Source organism: Otolemur garnettii, unplaced genomic scaffold, assembly GCF_000181295.1.
Source record: "Otolemur garnettii isolate 467f Iridium unplaced genomic scaffold, OtoGar3 scaffold00038, whole genome shotgun sequence".
Classification (NCBI taxonomy): Eukaryota; Metazoa; Chordata; class Mammalia; order Primates; family Galagidae; genus Otolemur; species Otolemur garnettii.
Window position 1 is genome coordinate 1,018,044 of NW_003852433.1, and position 16,616 is coordinate 1,034,659.

At 48.3% G+C, this 16,616-nt stretch overlaps 1 protein-coding gene across 4 annotated transcripts in view; it reads left to right on the forward strand.

The window, feature by feature from the left end:
• MYO18B (myosin XVIIIB) overlaps positions 1–10,032 on the forward strand; it is a 262,880-nt gene extending 252,848 nt beyond the window's left edge. For all 4 annotated transcript variants that reach the window (XM_023513322.1, XM_023513320.1, XM_023513324.1 and 1 more), the window contains 2 exons: positions 6,788–8,030; positions 9,832–10,032. In XM_023513322.1, coding sequence (XP_023369090.1) covers positions 6,788–8,018 — 1,231 coding nt within the window. In that variant the 3' untranslated portion in view covers positions 8,019–8,030; positions 9,832–10,032. The remainder of the gene's footprint in view (positions 1–6,787; positions 8,031–9,831) is intronic.
• The last annotated feature ends 6,584 nt before the right edge of the window (positions 10,033–16,616 follow it).

The following is a 16,616-nucleotide window of genomic DNA, read 5'->3' on the forward strand; positions in this document are numbered from 1 at the left end:
CCTTCCCTTCCTCCCTTCCCTTCCCTTCCCTTCCCTTCCCTTCCCTTCCCTGTCCCTCCAATATGAAAATAAGTTGAAAACATCATGACTGTTCCTCTTAAATAGTTTCACATCTTTCTCCTAAAAAAGCCATTTCCTAACTATTGCACCAACATCACATCTAAGAAAATTAATCCATCCATAAAATTGTCTAAGATCTCAACATTCCTATCACCCAACCATCCTAAAATTGCCTTGTATTAACTGTCTTTTTAAAAAAGAAGGATCCTATTAAGGATACTCATTACATTTGATTATGTTTCTTCAGTCTCTTTAAAAAAAATAGACTCTATTTGAGAGGAGTTATGAGTTTACAGAAAGATGGAGCGGGAAGTACAGACAGCCCCCATGAACTCCCTCTTCCCTTGCAGTTTTCCCAGTTATTAGCATCTTGCACTAATCTTTAGTCTCTTTTAGAAGTGGAATGATACTCTTATTGACCCGACCTCCACCAAAATTGATTTTGTTGTTGTTGTTGTTGTTAGAGTTCCAGGTGTGGTTCTAATGAACAACTCTGTGCAAAAGCCACTGGTCGTAGTACCTAGCAGCCAGTAAGGGGCAAGGCCAAGGTTGACCCACAGAAGGTGTGTGGGCAGGTGTCCACTGAGAACAGCTCTCTATTGGTTTTAAAAAATGTCAAGGACTCAGCACTTGCTTAAGCATCAGAGAGAACAGAAGCAAGCTTTGAGAGTTATAGTGTCTAATAAGAACTGTCATGTTATAAGGACTGTGGGATATTTACAGCATTGGTAAATATCCCGACTCTCCTCTCCATACCTTCAAGCCGAGAGGGGCCAGGCCTGGCACGGTTGCTGCTAATTCCCTGGTTCTTACTCACCACAGAGCCTGCTTCCTTGGCCACTCCACCGCCTGGCATTCTCCTCGCTTTGGTCTTCCCTCTCTGTGAGGTGGCCTTCCGAAGGCTACATATCTTTGTGTGTGAGAGATCTCAGTCCTTGCTTGTCAAGGGTTTTTCAGGCTGAATAAGCTAATAGTTGGAGAAGGAATCCTATGTTCCTTGTTAGAGTGTCTCTGCTGACCCACCACCCCCATGCAACTCCTATTTCTCATCCAAAGCTCCCCTCCTCTAGAAAGGTGCATGCCGGATGCAGGTACATTCCGCTGTCTCTTACCAGGCTCCTGTTGCATTGATAGCCTGTGGTTCACGGTTTATCTGGAATTTCTTGCATTGCTGACCTTTCTTCTTGTGTTTGTCGGGATTCCACACCTACAGTGTGCTCTCTAGGAGGGGAGACAGCCTGTGAGCACTGCAGGGTGTCAGACAGACCCCTGTGAGAATCCTGGTGCTGCTTCCTCCTCAGCAAGCCCATCTGCCTCTCTTTGCCTCAGCTTCCTCTTCTGTAAAATGGAACAATAAGGGCAGTAGAGCCCAGCTGCCGGGAGGCAAGGTGCTAGAGCTGGACTCTTGGGTCTAAATCCATTTATTGCATGATAAATTACCTGTTCTTTCTGAGCCTCATTTCTGACCTGGGGTGATTGCACAATAGTATCTACTTTAGAGAATTGCTGTGAAGATAAAATTGACTCATGCCCACAAAGTCTAAAGGCACAATACACAGTAGCTAGCTGCTATTATGTAGAATTCACCTGCATGCTATGGGTACTAAATAAATGCCTCATGTTCCCTGCATCAGGCACAGCTCATGGCACATGTCAACCTTTATTATAGACTAGCAATTGTTATAATAATTTGGAGTAAGTTACCAAATCTTCAGGGCATCTTAAAAAGACATCTAGTTTCCCATCCTAGGCCTCACCAGTATTAAAGAACATCAATATGTTTTTAATTTCCTCTTTAATTTCAGGGTGTGGATGACAAATGGGGGTGACAACAAGCCTCTGGGGATGATTCATGGTGTCATTAAATCTGCATTGAGTTTCCTGCAGCTACAATTGGCCCAGGTTCTAACCAGTCTCAGACCTGGGATTCTGTGCTTTTGCTGTGTGATTACATCTAACGCCAGTGAATACAGCTTCTCCATAGACGCTGACGTGGACCTCACATTTTTTGCACATTATGTCTCAGTGGATTTTGAAAAATCCACATACATCTACATGTATGTGTAGATGTAAGATCAATGCACTGCGGTTTCCTCTCAGCCTTCTGCCTGGTGGGTTCATGATGTAGGACAAGGAGAAAGAACTAGCTTCAGATCTTGCCAATGTGGGCTCAAATCCAGGCCCTGCCTCTTCCCAGTAGGACCCTGAGCAAATGGATTCTCACCAGTCAGCCTCAGTTTCCTTATCTGTGAGATGGGGTGATGATACTGACTTGATGGAAACCAAATATGTGTACAGAAGGTGCTTTCTTCATTCTTTAACCACTAGTCAAGAAGCATCTGCCAGTGTGGCCAGCAGCAGAGATAAAATGATGGAAGCACATCCCAAGATAACCTGGCAGGCAGGACGACCGTCTCGTAGCTGCCCTGTTCTGAGACTGGACCAACAACTTCAATCTCCACTTCCCTTTGGGAGCTACTCAGAACAGGCTCATACATGGGAATTGTTTATTCTTGAACATCTGCCCTCGACGTCAAGGTTATTTAAAAAAAAAAAAGAAAGAATCCAACAAGTATTAAGATTTTCAAATATACGAGGTCAGACAATTAAGTTCACGAAGTCAGAAAATGCTGTAGGATTCAATCTACATAGACAAGGAAGAGGCAGAAAGAGGAAAGTGGAGACAGGGCAAAGAGACGAGGCAAGAAGGACAGAGGGAGGACTAGAGGAAGCAGGACCCGCAAGAGAGGAGCAAGGGGAATGGGCTGGGGAGGTGGCTGAGGAAGAGGCAGGAGGCGTCCAGAGGAGCAGGAGGAAGGGAACTGAAGCAAAGGCAGGAGGGAGAGAGGGACGCACTGCAGGGGCTCTGCCAGCCCTGCTGAGGCTCCCCTTTCTTCAACTTTGCCATGTAAGTGAGCCAGGCTGGGGCCCGTGGAGAAGCAGCTAGAGCCCTGGGACCCTGCAGGGTGGCTGAGAATGCTGCTGTCCAGGTGGAGAGGGCATAGGCTCAGCAGGCCCTTGGGGGTGCAGTGCCTTCCACAGGTGTGGCAGATCCAGGCTGCGGGCAGGGGGAGGGCCCTCGCTCCACTTTCCTCTTCCTGCCTCTTCCTTGTCTATGTAGATTGAATCCTACAACATTTTCTGAGTACCTGCTGGGTGCTGGGCTCAGTATTAACTCAAGAGATGCAGAAATGACGGTCAGGGCTGGACGTGGTGGCTCATGCCTGTGTAATCCCAGCACTCTCGGAAGCAGAGGCAGTAGGATCAGCCTGCCTGGGCAAGAACCAGACCCCTGTCTCTACAAAAAATAGAGAAATTACCGAGGTATTATGGTGGATACTAGTCCCAGCTACTCAGGGGACTGAGGCAGGATGATTGCTTGAACCCAGGAATCTGGGGTTGCGGTGAGTTAGGCTCCTGCCGTGGCACTTAGCCTGGGTGACAGAGTGAGACTTTGTCTCAAAACTAACAAAAGAAAGAAAGAGAGAGAAAGAAAGAAAGGAAAGAAAGGAGGAAAGGAGGAAGAAAGGAAGGGAGGAAGGGGGGGAGAGAGAGAGAGAGAGAAAGGAGGAAGAGAGGGAGGGAGGAAGAGAAAGAAAGAGAAAGGGAAAGGAGGGAAGGAGGGAGAAAGAGAGAACACTCAGCAGGGTCCTGCCAGGCCAGGCATCTGTTCTGTGAGTTTCTTACCTCCTCCTTTCATGCCTTCTTTTCTGTGTCCTTAGCTCATCTTCCCTCCTCCTCCTCTTGCTCCTATCTTCCCTCTCTCTCTTCTTGCTCTGCCCCGGTAATTGTAACCATTGGTGGTGGTGGGAGCCTGGGGGAACAGGACAAGACAGCAGAGTTCTAAGCTTTGGTGACAGGAGCCTCCGACGCTGCCACCCTCACGTGTCTAGGACACATTCGTCACACCCACCTCCTTCTAGGGCCAGGACAGAACGGAAATGACTTTTGTCAGCTCTGCAGCAGCCCACTGCCCCTGGCAGCTCCAAGCTGTTTATTAAAATGGAAAAAAAAGAAAAAAAGAAAGTAGAGACCTATGTGAATGCCTATTCTGAAGCAATAATGTTGACAAACACACCCTCAGGTCATCATAAAGCAGCCTCTGTTTCCTCTCCCAGCCTGTGTCCAGTGCTGGGAGCCAACCCTTCCTCTTACAAATGACAAGATTCAAGGTCACCTGCCCATTCGTTCTTCTGAGCATCCCTCTTTGAACTTCAACTGAGGCTTCCACTGAGTCCCAAGGAAGGAAATGGTTGGGCTCTGAAGATCCAGAGATTAGGAGTAGTGATAATGATCACACTTCTTTGTTTTTGTGTGTGTGTGTATGAGACAGAATCTCACTCTGTCACTCAAGCGAGAGTGCTATGGCATCATAGCTCACAGCGACCTCAGACTCCTGGGCTTAAGTGATCCTCCTGCCTCAGCCTCCTAGCAGCTGGATCTATAGGCTCTCACCATACCACCTGGCTAGTTTTTCTATTTTCAGTGGAGATGGAGTCTCACTCTTACTCAGGCTGGCCTCGAGCTCATGAGGTGAAGCAGCCTACCTTCCTCGGCCTCCTAGAGTGCTAGGATTACAGGCATGAGCCACGGTGCCTGGCCACCCTTCATTGCTAATGGCTAATCATGGACAGCCATTCATTATCAGTCATTAATTGTTTAACATAACCATCAACTGCCACTGGAAGATTAGGTGCCAGACACAGTACCAAGGGCTTTTCTTTCATGCTCCTAACTACCCCATGAGGTCGGCACTGTGACCAGGGTGGGGCATTGGAAGGTGTACTTTAGAAAATGGGAACAGCAAGTGCAAACCAGGAAGCAGGGGGGTCTTGGCCTGTCCCAGGAAGCCAGTGTAGCTGAACACAGGGGGATGGGGTGGGGGGAGCCCAGGAGGAGGACAGGCAATGGTGAGGAGAGAAAGAGAGGCAGCAGCTCTCCTGTAGCAGCAGCTTGAGCCCCGTCCTCTCCGCTATCCCTAGATCACAGTGTCAATTCTCCCCCACCCATCTGACATGGCGAATAAGGAGAGGCAGATGATCCCAGCCCCTGTGGGTGTCATCCTGCCAGCCCCAGAGGAGGCAGGCTTGTGGGATGTTGAAGCTGTGTCCTCAGGAGCTCCGGAAGGCCTGTTTAGGTGCCTGCCTTAGTCTGTTCTGGCTGCTATAGCAAAAATACCGTAGTCTGGGAAGCTTATAAACAGCAGAAATTTGTTTCTCACAGTTCTAGGGGCTGAGAAGTCCGAGGTCCAGGTCCCGGTGTATTTGGTGGCAGGTCAGAGAAGGCCATCTTCTCACACTGTACTCACAAGGTGGAAGGGGGAAGGGAAGGCCTCTGGGGTCTTCCACATGGGCCTTACTCTCATGACCTAATCACTTCCCCAAAGGCCTCACCTCCTAACACCGTCACACTGGGGATTAGGTTTCAACATAGAGGTTTGGGAGGGCACCAGGTCCAGGCTGTTGCATTCCCCACCCACCTCCCTGGAAAAGGCCCTGACCCCTCCCCTTCTTTCTGAGGCCTTCCTCTAGGGACCTTCGGCGGCTCGGCTTCCTCTCCAGACTCAAAGCCACTGGGGGCATTGTGCTCAGTTCTTTTTCTCCTAAACTGTCCCTTGTGTTCATGGGTAAAGGTAGCAGTTTCCAACTAAGTGAGCAGGAAGTCTTGTGGCAGAATCCTGACCACCCTGGTGTGCAGAAATCTGAATCCCGCAATCGTCCAGACTTACAGCTGGAGCAACACAAGCACTCAGAGGTGTGGATCCGTCTCACGATTGGAAACCTGCGTCTGCATTGGCCTCCGCCTCTGTTCAGGGTGGAGCCTGGGCCTTTGTCTGCAACGCCAACATTCTGACATTTGGTGCCTCTTTTGCTTTTGTATAAATTATAACTTTGCTAGTGGGCGGGAAGGCGGTCATTTCTCCTGAAGGGAAGACAAATAGATTGTATTTATGAAAGGAAGGATGGACCTACTCCAGTCTCCCTCCTTTTAAATGAGCCCTTTATTTTATACTCTGTAATTTTGCCCCACCGTGAGGCTCCTGCTTTTTCCAGGCTGAGTGTTTTTGGAGCTGCTGCAGCCAACTCCTTCTGCATTAAAGCCATGTCTGGTGTAATCCCAGAATAGCAACCGTCTGTCCGCTGGTGTATAGTCTTGGTTTCAAGTTGGTTTCATGTGAATCTTTTCTCCTGGGGGGTGAAGGTCGATTTTACCTACCCCTAGAAACCCTGCCACATGAACAACTGGGGATATTGTACAGCGTCCCACGGCTATGCGCGTTTGGGTATTTGATTCCAGGAAACCCCACTTGGTGGGACGGTCCTCCAGGCTGAGCCCTAAATAAATAAATAGCCCCTGTGTGCCCCCTTCTAGTCTTGAAGGAAGCAAATTACTTATTTCACAGTAGGCTTTGGGATGATGGGTCCTATCCTGTCAGATATGATGCCTCATAAATCTAATTCATCCTTCCTCGCTACAGTTTTAATCTCCTCAAATGTACTTAGCTGGGTTTAATTATAGACAGAAATTGCATTTCAGAAAGCAACAAGAAATCATTTACATGGCTTGAATTTGCACATTAAATCATATGGTTCATTTGAGAGTGTGGTAGGAATGGTATTTCCAAAGAAAAATAATATTAGTGCCTATGCTTAGTGGCTCTCCCACCAATTGCACAAATTGTATGAATTGCACAATTTCCACTGACTGCATTTTTCTTCTGGCACAGAATGAACGAAGAGGCCGGGGATGCTGAGACCACCCAGCCAGTATCTGCACTGCGCAGAGCCCAGGCTGCCCGTAGCACGATCTCCGGGGACAAGTCTGTCTCTCCCCACTCGGTCCGCCAGAAAAAGTACTGTCATTTTGGGGATGGTGAAGGGTTCGGTGTTGAGAGAAAGTCCATGGAGAGATTAGAAGCTCCATCTTCCTCCAAGGAGTCTCACAGTAGAGATACATCCCCGCTGTCGAGGGGAGGAAAGCTGCCCAGTCCTTCAGCGGCCCTCTCGGAGTTTGTGATAGGTCTCCGGAGAAAAAGAGCCCAGAGAGGCCAGGGGTCCATGCTGGGGCTGGAGGACTGGCCCACCCTTCCCATTTACCAGACCACGGGGGCTTCCACGCTAATGAGGGGCAGGGCCAGCAGTGACGAGGGAGACCTCTCACTGAGGTATGGGACAAAATCACCCGTGGAAATGGAAGGGGCCTCAGGATCCCTCCCCCGATCCACCAGTCTGAAATGCATCTCTTCAGATGGAGTTGGGGGCACAGCCCTGCTACCTGAGAAGCCAAAGACCCGGTTCAGTTCCTGCGAGTCCCTCTTAGAATCCACACCAAACTTGGGGAGAAAACTGAGCTCCCCGAGTGCACCCAGGGACACACTCTCATCGCCCACGCTGCGTCCTAGGAGGCGGTGTCTGGAGTCCTCAGTGGACGACGCAGGCTGTCCAGACCTGGGAAAGGAACCACTTGTCTTCCAGAACCGCCAATTTGCCCACCTGATGGAGGAGCCTCTAGGCAGTGACCCCTTCACCTGGAAGCTCCCCAGCCTCAACTACGAACGCAAGACCAAAGTGGACTTTGATGACTTCCTTCCAGCCATCCGGAAGCCTGAGACACCTACGTCCTTGGCCAGAGCGGCCAAAGATGGGCAGGACAGTTTGAGGCATTCAAGTGCTCACTTTGAGATGGAAGATACTGACCGTTCCCTCCTCTCAGGGATCAAGACTATTTTGAAAAAGAGCCCAGAGCCCAAGGAGGACCCTGCTCACCTGTCTGACTCATCTTCGTCCTCCAGCTCCATCGTGTCCTTCAAAAGCGCCGACAGCATTAAGAGTCGACCGAGAGTCCCACGACTAGCTGGTGATGGTGGTGAGCAAACGTCCTCCGAGCACAGAGAGCCAGAGACGGGGAGCAAAGCCGATGACGTGGAGAGCATAATGAAGAAGTATCTCCAGAAGTAGCAACCAGCTCAGGTAAAAGCAACAGGCTGGGACCATTCTTCTCAGGGAATGAAACAAGAGGGTTCACCCAGGTCTGGCAGCTTTGTGAGAACAGGTGCTGCCTTGAATGCCAGGACTGAATTCTCTACAGACAAGAGTTGGAGAGGTTTTAGCTAAAGTAATGTGTGGCTGGCTGAAAAGTTATCAGAAGCCCTTGCTGTATTTTTGTTCTTTAAAATGCAGCCTCATCAGAAGACAAGAGGGTCTAGCACAGTGGTTCTCCACCTTCCTAATGCCGTGTCCCTTTAATCCAATTCCTCATGTTGTGGTGACCCCCAACCATAAAATTATTTTCGTTGTTACTTCATAACTATAATTTTGCTACTGTTATGAATCGTAATGTAAATATCTGATATGCAGGAGCCCCCCAAAGGGGTGGCGACTCACAGAACAGTGAGGAGTCCAATTCTTGCATTTCCTAAAGAGTGAAACTGAGGCCCTAGGTGGGGGGGTGAAGGTGCAAAGATCTTGGAGAAGTAACTTCTCTCTTCCCTCCCTCCTCCTCCTAGCTCTAATCCCCGCATGTCTCGGAATATGGGTTGGAAGGGGAATTCATTGCTAATAATATGCTACACATATTGAGCAAATATGCCAGGCAGCCCTTTAATACTCTTCGTAACCCAACCCATGCTTTCTATCATTTATTCCTACTTTACAGTATGAGAAACTAAAGTTCAAATGTGTTAAATTGTTTGTACAAAATTATCAAGGCAGATCTGGGATTCAAAACTCTAGAATCCGTACATTTAGCTATAATATTTTCCTTGGGACTACTGACTCCAGCCATCGTTGTGAGTGCAATCATAATGGGCCACTGCCCTTGTAAATCCCCTAGTCACTGAATCTTAGGACTCTCTATAGCTCCAGGCTCAGGTGGTCCCGCAATCACACGTGGTTGCTCCAGTGTGTGTCTTGTCACAACCCCCAGGCCACCTTGACTCAAACGAGCCACACATCCTCTACTTCTGAAGACCTGCTTCTTTGAGAGGCTCCCTCAGCCCATCAAAAAGACATTGCCCCTTCCATGGAGATGGGCTTGGGCTATAGCAGAGCAAACTAATTTGACTTAACATGGCCTTCTCTCTGCTCTCAATTACTGAGTAAAGATCTGATATTCATTTACATTATTATACTCCCAGGGATACGGAAAGCAGTTTCAAAGGCCAAGTAAAGGGCACACGTCCATAAGAGGAAGAGTCCTTAGCATACGTCATCATGGAACATCTTGTCTCTGCTGTTCTTTTTTTTTTTTTTAACTCAAGTCCCCTTCTCTCCCTGACCAAGATTCTTTTCTGAGGTCTGAGGATGCTAGTTTTGATCTATGTGCTATGTATCCAGCTCCAGCCCCCTGATGTAAATGTAGGGGGGCTTTCAAACCAAACAAGCCCCCAGAGCTCAGTTCTTCCTGCTGTGAGACTTGGGCAAGTCATGCAGTATTGCTGAATCTCTATATCCTCAGCGGAAAACGGGGATAGTAATATCGCTGACTACCTTAAGTGACACTGCGGGTTACATGAGCATCCAAGAGATTTCTAGCAGAGTGTGGCACCCAGAGGATGCCGTGAATGCCAGGTCACCCCAAGCTTGGAAATTTTGGAAAATCCTGTCCCAATTTTTCCTCCACTTGCTTCCTTTGCCACCTATACCATTCCTCTAGGCAAAGCCGTGGCAGTTATGCCACCTGAGAATACAGAATGCCACCTCTCTCATTCTCTCCATCAAAACATACTCATCTTCTTCCCATTCATCAACTCTGATCTACATTTGCTTTCAGCCTCCTGAGATGCAGCTGCCCTTGAAGACTTCTGACTCCACAATTGTTTGGAGAGAGACTGACCAGGTCTCCCATGGGCCCTCAGCCTGGAGCCAGCCAGCAAGGCTGCCAGCAAGAGGAAAGATGGGCCCACAGAGGCAGATCCCATGGGATCACTGGGCTTCCCGCATGCTTGGTCTGAACAAAATAAAGTGTTGGCTCCCTGGCATCTGTGCCTCCTCTCTGTTCTATGACCATGCTATCTGCTTCTTGGAGGGGCTCCCTCAGCTCATCAAAAAGCCATTGCCCCTTCCATGGAGATGGGATTAGTCTATATCAGAGCAAACTGGGGCTCTGGGAAGTTGATAGGGCATAGCTAGGGGTGGAACTTTTCCAAAGAACAGAACTACCCAAACCATTTGTAGGTTGGGGTGTATGTGGCTATTTCTCTCCCTCCACGTCTACATACCACAACCTTCCTCTTCCCCTTCATCTGCCAGTTTCAGCTCAAGTGCTACCTCCTCCAGGAAGTCTTCCCTGATATAGCAAACTGAAATCAAGTCTCCTTCTCCATGCTCCCTTAATCCCCATACTTGAGCCATCATATTTCCCTTGTTTATTTATTCATCCATATGTATTGTGTGTATATGTTTCTTGCTAGCATGCAAGAAACCTTGATGAATGAATGAACGATCCAATGAACAAATAAATGAGTCCAGGCATCCGAATGCATGTGACACCCAGACATACATGCATCCCTACCAATGTGCACCCATAGCAATGTTTAAGAACCTTCAACTTAACCTCTTTTTACAAAGGCACAACTAGTGTATATATGCCCATATTTAGGTAGCCAACTGCCTCTGGGTAGATTCCCCCTGGTGTCAACTCCATCTCCTACCCCAGATGTGCCTCCACCCCTGGACCCCTCTGATGTAGCCAATCGTAGCTTTCACCAGTGGGAGGGAATTCCTGTTTGGGTCCCTGGTGTATAGTTTGATAAAGCTGTTGTGACGAAATACAGACACGGTGGTTTAAACAAAAGACATTTATTGTTTCATAGTTCTAGAAGATTGAAGTCCAAAAATCAAGGAGTCAGCAGGGTTATTTTCTTCTGAGAGCTGTGAGGGCCTCTGTCCTTAGTCAGAAGATTGCCTCTCTCCACTGGTCTCTTCAGACCGTTGTTCTTGGGTCTATGTCTGTATTTCTCCTTTTTCTATTAGATAAAGGCCCATACTAATGAACTTATGTTTGCTTGATTACCTCTGTAAGGACTCTGTCTGCAAATAAGGTCACTTTCTGAGGTACTAGGCATTAAAACTTCAACCTCTCTCTCTCTCTCTCTTTGGTGGAGGGAGTGGGCATACAATTCAACTCATGACAACTGATGAGAGCTCACTCCAAAAAGAGGCGATCTCAGCTCTGAACATCATCACCAGAGGCTGCAGGTCACAATGTGGAGGAAGGGGGATGAGGTGGGAGGGAAATTCACTGGAGCCCCTCTCTGGAAGAACTCACTGTCTTCCTGCCTCTCTGAGGCAGTGAGGTGGTGGGACAGCGGGCTCTGTCATCTCCCATGCGGAGACACTCTTCTGCTTGTGAGTCTGCAGGCAGATGCTGTTTGAATAGCACCCACCCCAGCCTGCCATACACAGGAGTGGCCCTGCACACCACAAAGAGCTGGGGCACCTGGGGGAAGCAGGTGGGACCTCTGCAAAGAGTCGAAGGCCCTGGCAAGGAGAATGCATCCCCCAGAAGCTTGGGTGTGGGGTTGGCCTGGGAGAAGACTCACGCTCATGTGCCAGGATCTCCTAAAGTTTCCTGCAGAGGAACCCATAGAGTCTTAGAGCCTCAGACACGCCACTGTCCTCACTGGGCCTCAGTTTCCCATCTCAGCATTGGGAATAACAATTACTAGAATCTAGTGAGATTTGGGAAAGGAAGATTCTAGCAAACTATATATTAGTTTGCTGGAGATGCCATAATAAAATCCTCCAGCCTGGATGGGCTAAACAAGAGAAGTGCATTTCCTCATGGTCTGGACACAGGAAACCAGAAACCAAGTGTTGGTGGGGTAACTTATGAGGCCCCAGTCCTTGGCTGGTGCCAGGGTCCCACTCCAGAGGCAGGGTCCTTTAAGACGTGTGCAACTGGAAGCCATTGACTAAAGAAAAGTAGAATTAGAAGCAGCAAGAGATAAAAAGACAGGACGTGCAGAATAGAGTTTTCAACGGTGGGAAACGCAGGGGACCACCACTAGTTTGGGGGTTCCAGCGAATGGCCCTGAGTGTCTGTTCCCCTCAGCTTTTATTGAAGGCTATTATCTCATTTAGTAGTCCAGAAGGTAAGCTGAGGAAGGGAACAAAAACATCAACAGTTTCTCTGAGTAAGCCTGTTAGTTCTTATTCTATCTATAGTCATTAATTTTAAGGGTCTGAGCAGCCTTAAGAAATTTAAAACTTGAGCCTTGTGTGGGGGCAGCCTCCTGTCTGTGGTCACACACACACACAGATTTCTTAGGGAAGGTTAAACCCCTATAGTTTATGTGTGGAGTAGACACCACGGCACGTCAATCTCCTCTGAAGAATTGGTGGATAAGAGGAATTTTCCTCTTATCTCCAACCCAGAGGCACCTTGCTCTATGATAAGGGGACAAACCCTTGCCCATATTTCAGGGCTCGAGCTGTTCCCTTGATCCTGGCCATAATACAAATCCCCACAATGGGTATTTGCTTTGACTGTTAACTGGGTAGGCGACAGCCTGGTTAATGTTCCTTCCCAGGCCATTACTTCTCCAGAGAGTTTACGGACCCAGCAGGGGTGTTTCCAAGCTGTGTCCCTTAGAGGCCAGGTTTCTAATACAAGGAGGAACTGCTCAGATAAGTAATTTAGCTGCTGGTTTAAAAGTAAAACTAGCTAAACTGTTTTTATTCTGCCTTGCTCAGCTTGTTTCTCCCTTTTTCTGGGGGTGTTTCCCCTTGCCAAGAATGGGATCTTTGGTCCCCATTCTCCCTACAGGCTGGTAGATGGCGGCCACCTTCTTACCATGTCCTTGTGTGGTTTTGCTTCACACAGGCACCTCTGGTGTCCCTGTGTGTGTCCAAATTTCCTCTTATAAGGATACCAGTCATATTGGATCGGGGCCCACCTCGTTTTAATCACGCCTTTAAAGGTTCTATCTCCCAATACTATTCTAAGTACAAGAGCTTAGGACTTCAACATATGAATTTTAAAGGGTCATAATTCAGCCCATGCAAAAATAGGTAGTAAATTAATTTATTAATAATGGTAGTTATTCTTGTGATGATCAGATAAATACATCCCAGGCTTTCCACTTGGTCCCCCCAAACGGCAGTTAAGGAAGTCAGAGACAGACCTGCATTTCCTTCCTGCCACTGGCCTTTCATGGACATTTGAGGGCCTGGAACCTCTGAGTTTCTGTGAGCTTCTCTTCATGTGCCAGTGATACCACTCACTCGGCCAATAATTGTTGCGTGCCTCCTAAGTGCCGGCGGCATTCCCCAAGTCAGGGATCCAGAGGTAGGCAGGAAGAATCAGCCTGCCTTTCTGCTGGGGAGACAGACAATAAGAAAATTAATATACTGTCAGAAAGTGAGAAGTGCTATGAAGAAAAATAAAAATAAAATTACCCTGTGAGTTCCCTGTTAAAAATTTATAGGAGGTTTATTTTACGAAGTATGTTTCGTAAAGGAAGAAACCTGCCGTTATTCTTCAGTGATGTGCAAACCATACATCCAAAAGGTTAAGTCCAAGTACCAAGAGCAAAGCTTTCCTCATTGTTCAGCAGTAAGCAGGAACCCTGAAGATGCTCATTGAAAGTCAATTTAACACCCTAGAAGATGACAAGCATCCCCCTGCCTCTAAAATCCACCTGTAACCCAGCAGGTGTGGAGCAGAAGGTACTCACTTAATCTGATACTCTTCTCTGCAAGATGATTCTAGAAGTGCCACAGTTGGTCCCAGTATCACAAAGGCAGTGTGATCACCCCAGTACCAAGGTAGTAAGCACCATCCAAGCCTTCACTTCTACTCCTGCTGCTATCTGGAATATCAAAGTGGCCTGGCCCCTGGATCCCTCTCTGTGTGACCTCAGGGAGTTTACTTCTTTCTGGGCTCTCATTAATTCATCTGTCGAATGGGTCTAAACTAGTGCCAGCATCCCATGAGCAATCAGATGCTTATGAAGCACTCAGCACAGCACTTGGCTTATAGCTCACAGTGAACAGTGGCAGCATGGCTCTTTGGGCTCAGAAGTGCTGCTGCCTGATGCCCAGGTCTGGGGCTCTGTCTGCACGGCTGTGCCATGCTAGGGCTTCCCTGCTTACGTAACCATAGTGGTTTCAAAGGGAGGTGTTAGTGGTCGTGAGCTCCAGGTGGATTAAGTGACTACCCCTAAATGTCTCCTTTTGCATCCTGAGGCCATTTTTTAACAGAGTACCCAGGTGTTACACTAACTCTAGGTGGTTAGGACTAGAAGAAAGCCTCAAGGAATTTTCTAGGTGAGAAAAATGAGTCTCCAGAAGGAAAAACAGTTTTCCAAAGGCACTGGATGGCAGAGCTGAGTATAGAACTCCGTTAACACTTTCTCATTCAGGAAATATTTGTTGACCCTCTTACTACCCCATGCCCCAGTTACAGGCTCTGTAGGTAACACTGAGGATGGGAGGGGTGAAGGCTCTGTCTTTGTGAAGCTTATGGAGGAGGCAGGTGGTGGACTTGGAAACGTGCATTGGTGCACCCCTCCCACCCACGGCCCCACCAGCAGTCCAGTCTTCCTGGAATGCTTGCTGTCAGCCCTGCCCAGAGGATCTCTCCAGGCCAACACAGACCTGGGTGCTGTCCCAAGGACCCTGGCTGTCTACAGAATTCAGGGATGGAGGATGGAGACTCTGCTCTTTCCCAGTCCCAAAGATTCTAAGTAGAAAGTCAGAGAAGGGAAGACTGCCATTGCAGGAGGAAGAGGCAATGCCAAAGAGTGTCAGATGCAGCCGTGGAAGGCTCTGGATGTGATTAATGGCCTGGCTCCTGCCTCTGTCTTTAGGAGGTGATGGCAGTGTAGGCTTGATTCCCACTCTCTAGACCTGGCTGCTTATTTGCCTGTCAATATGGGCAGCTACCTTTGGAGTGCAGTGACAGCTGGGAAGCTGCAGCCCTGGTGACAAGGTGAGACCGTGACCCTGTCTCACTCTTTGTTAGGACCCATCACAGCTCCCGGTCCTTGTATGTCTGGGAGGAGCCAAGAACTGTGCTCCGTGACATTCAAACATCACTTCTAAGAGCCAGGGGTTGGGAGTCCACCACCCTATCTGTCACCTGCTGCATTGTGCACATGCGAGGAGAAAGGGAGAGTGACTCAAAGCTCCTTCGTAAACAGCGGCATGAAAGCTCCATTCTGGGCTCACTGGTAAGAGTGTGCCCATAGGGTGTGTCTGCCTGCAGTTTGTAGAACTTGGTGGAATGGATGGAACCTTCTTCCCATCTCCCCCCTTCTAGAATCTGAAGTTCCTTCTCAAGTTTTCTCCAAAGGGGAGGGAAAGATGTGGCTGCCTTTGCCAAAAGCCTTTGGCCTTCTCTTCTCTCCCTCCCTCAGCTCACGATGGTCAGGAGGGGATGCAGGAGAAAGGATAAGGACATGGGGGATACAATCCTTTCAAACACAGTGGCCTCACCCCTAGGAAAGTGATTTCAGTGACTGCGGCTGACCCTGACCCATTAAATAGCAATTCTTCATCATTTAGCGAATGGAAAGAGAGGCACTAATAGGGCTGAGGCAGAAACTTAATGTCTTTCCCTCATAGCAGGCATTGAGGCTCATATAGGACAGTCATATAGACAAGTGCAGCTGGGATTTGAACCCAAGGCTCTGATTCCAAACGCAGGTGTTCTTGGTAATAATGCCACAAGCCACACTTGGTGGCATAGACAATGCTTTCCTATAAGGTCATCTGGTAGAATGGGCTCATGGATCACGTAACTTCACATTAGCAGTCTCCCTCTGGCTAAACAAAGCCAAGCCTGCCTGCTCCATCAGGGAGGTAGCAGGGCCCAGTCTCTAGGAGCGTGTTAGGGTTTACTCCAGCTTTGCCATTTTCTAACATGCGTGACCTTATGCAGTTTAGTAAACCGCTCTAAGTCACTGTTCCTTTTCAAGTAATAAGGGGTAGAAAAGGCCACCCTGCTTTTTAGAGCCTGTCTGGTCCACAGAAGCAGCAAGGCAAGGATTATTATACCCATTTTACAGGTGAGGCAACTGAGGTGTGACAAGCCAAGTGACTGGCCTGAGTTAGCGAAAAAGCTGAGATCAGAATTCAGAGCTCCTGACTGCTAGTGCAGTATCCTTGCAAAGATAGCCACTCTCTGACCTTTGAGTCTCAGGGCCTGGTTGTCTGGCACAGGCAGGACCTCTCCATCTGGGCCTTGCACAGTGCTTTGTCTACTGTTTGCTCCAACCTCAGGGGACCTCCCTAAAAAGTGGACTAGAGTAGGTGATAGAACAGAATCAACCAGTTCTCCCATCTTTGGTGGAATTCAATTTAATGTCTAATGTCTTAAGAGACTTATACCAAATTGTCATCATATAAGAAGCCTCCAGAATGGATTAAATGTGTTCTTTTTAAAAAGAGGGAGATACTGGGAGGTATTCTTGCAGCCAGCTAGTGGTTCACCAGGTATCTCATTTAGAGTTAGGTGGGAATCGCCCATGGTCTTGGACTACTACGTACCACATACTACACCTGTGTGTGGAAATCCCCGGGGTGGCATTGGAGGACATGTGTGGGGACTGG